At 42.5% G+C, this 2,155-nt stretch overlaps 1 protein-coding gene across 1 annotated transcript in view; it reads left to right on the top strand.

Annotated features, from left to right (window-relative positions):
• Window positions 1-498: 498 nt before the first annotated feature.
• The window catches only part of LOC126491451 (carcinoembryonic antigen-related cell adhesion molecule 3-like), a 22,784-nt gene continuing 21,127 nt past the window's right edge, over window positions 499-2,155 (top strand). The window contains exon 1 of the mRNA XM_050127132.1: window positions 499-744. Within this exon, the coding sequence (XP_049983089.1) occupies window positions 681-744 (64 nt within the window). The 5' untranslated portion in view covers window positions 499-680. The remainder of the gene's footprint in view (window positions 745-2,155) is intronic.

Here is a 2,155-nt window from a genome sequence, read left to right as displayed (position 1 = left end):
AACCCTAACTAAGAGAGTTGCCTTGAAACCCTCCATAGGGAGAGGGAGCCCAGGTCCTTTCCAGGACACACAGGTCACCTCTTTCCCAACACCAAAGACTCGAAACTCTTCACACAACTAACTGCTCCTAGGCCTCTCTCCTGGATCAGAACTTTGACTGGTGAATGTTGTTACAAAGAATTGATATTAATCCCTATTGATCATTCTTCTTGTTTTTCGGCCATCACAGGCATTTCTGTCACCTTCTTCTGGGGGCAAGTCACACCTTCCCAAAGCACTAAGAACATGCTCAGTCGGGTTTCTGTGTCACAAGAACACACAGGCCCGGAGGTAATTCCCTCTTGGGTGCTGACAGAATCAAGACAGGGACACAGCAGATGTTAGCCCTGGGAAGAGCCATTGTTCTCTGAGGGCATGGGGATGCTTATCAGCTGTGAGTTGCTTGATGGAGACATATAAAGAGAGAAAAGTTGAGAGGGATGTGGGGCAGCACTAAGAGTGGAAGGGACAGAGAAGTGCCTTGGACACAGACCCCACCACCCAGAGTCCATTGAATTCTGGGAAGTGCTCCAGCCTGGGAGGCAGCTCATCTCAAGCAGGGGAAGAACAGTAGAACCTGGGGGCCGTGTTGGAGTTGAAGTTCTTCTTCTCAGAGGAAGGACGGCACAGTGAGAAGAGAGATGGAGGTGTGCTCTGAGATTCTCTGTAAGGGTTGCACCCCTTGGCAGGGCCTCCTTCTCACAGGTAAGTGTACCCACTCTCTGACTGTGTGGGGGAGGAGAACTCAGAGGCAGCCTGAAGTCTCCTAAAGATGAAAGAAGACCCAGAGGAGACTTGAGGTTTCTGTTTGCAGTTATAGAGCAGAAGGTACAGTGAAGGACAGGGGCTCAGCAGCCTGCAGCTCTCAGCAGATAGGAGATGATGAGGGGAAGAGAGAAGCCTCCAACAGCCCCCGTTCAAAGTCAATTATATTGGCTGCAATAATCTGAAGTGTGATTTTCCAAACAGAAATCAAGCAGGGGTGTGATGGCAGAGTGATCGGATGCTTAAAAAAAATGCCACACTAGCTCAGAACTTAGAGATAGATATTTATTTAGGGGAAAAACTCACAAATCAGAATTCTCTGCTTGAAAGGATGATAGAAAATGGGATCCAAACAATCTGAATGAGCAAACTGAAACCAGAAGGGGAGATGTACTTCAGCATCCCGGTAAATACTATAAGACGCCTCACCCCAGTAGGCAAGTAATTACAAGCTGTAAACCTTCCTGCAGCACCTCCCCCTTTTGTTTAAATAAGAAACTTCTAAGCCTAATACAAAATCATATACAATAAGAACAAATATCCTATTCTAACTAGCTTAAGTCTTGTATAATAAATAACTTGGCCAAGTCATGAGAGGAAAGTAACTACAATTATATAGTCTTCAACCCCATCAAAGATCCAAGAACAGAAATAATATTACTTGAGTGAGTAGGAAGTGCAATCAAGCAACTTCCAAAACGTGCAACAAATAACAGAGACAACTGGCTATTTGGACAATCACCCAAAGTCCCATCTGCAACGTTGAAGCAACCAACTTTGGCTAAGGCCTAGAAAAACTGGCAGATCATTTTTCAAAGTCAAGAAATTTTTCAAAATAGTCTTAACCTTGTCTTGGCAAGATTTGACAGTCCTGCTTATCCATTTCCGGATACTATATATCTTGACAGTGGTTGAGGCATGGGCATTTCTTTGCCCAAAGGCCTGTTTTTGGAAAGAAGAAAACAAGCTACAATTGGAGTGCCTTCAGTGCTCAACATTCTCTCTGGAATAGATCGGTGCTGCCAGGAGCAATTGTGTCTCACTTCAACAGAACTCTAAGTTATTTAAATGCCATTTTCTATATCTCTTTGAAGTGGTTGAAGATTATCTATCTATGCAGAATATCTAAAGACCTGATTAGTCTAAGTATGACATAGATGACTATTGATCTATAATTCTTAATACCTATATAACTTAAAGATTAAGACAATAAACAACTGTGCAATAAATGAAGATAATGACCTCCAAATGTAAACAACATATAAATATATTGATCAGAGGTAGAAATGTACACTGCAATATGGTAAATATATCAATACATAAAAATGTTTTAAACAGAGGTAGAAGTATG

The sequence above is a fragment of the Alexandromys fortis genome, unplaced genomic scaffold, assembly GCF_014885135.2.
Source record: "Alexandromys fortis isolate MF-2015 unplaced genomic scaffold, M_Fortis_MF-2015_v1.1 scaffold_262, whole genome shotgun sequence".
In the NCBI taxonomy this organism is placed as follows: Eukaryota; Metazoa; Chordata; class Mammalia; order Rodentia; family Cricetidae; genus Alexandromys; species Alexandromys fortis.
Note: the sequence above shows the minus strand (reverse complement) of the source record. Positions and strands in the feature narration are given on the sequence as shown.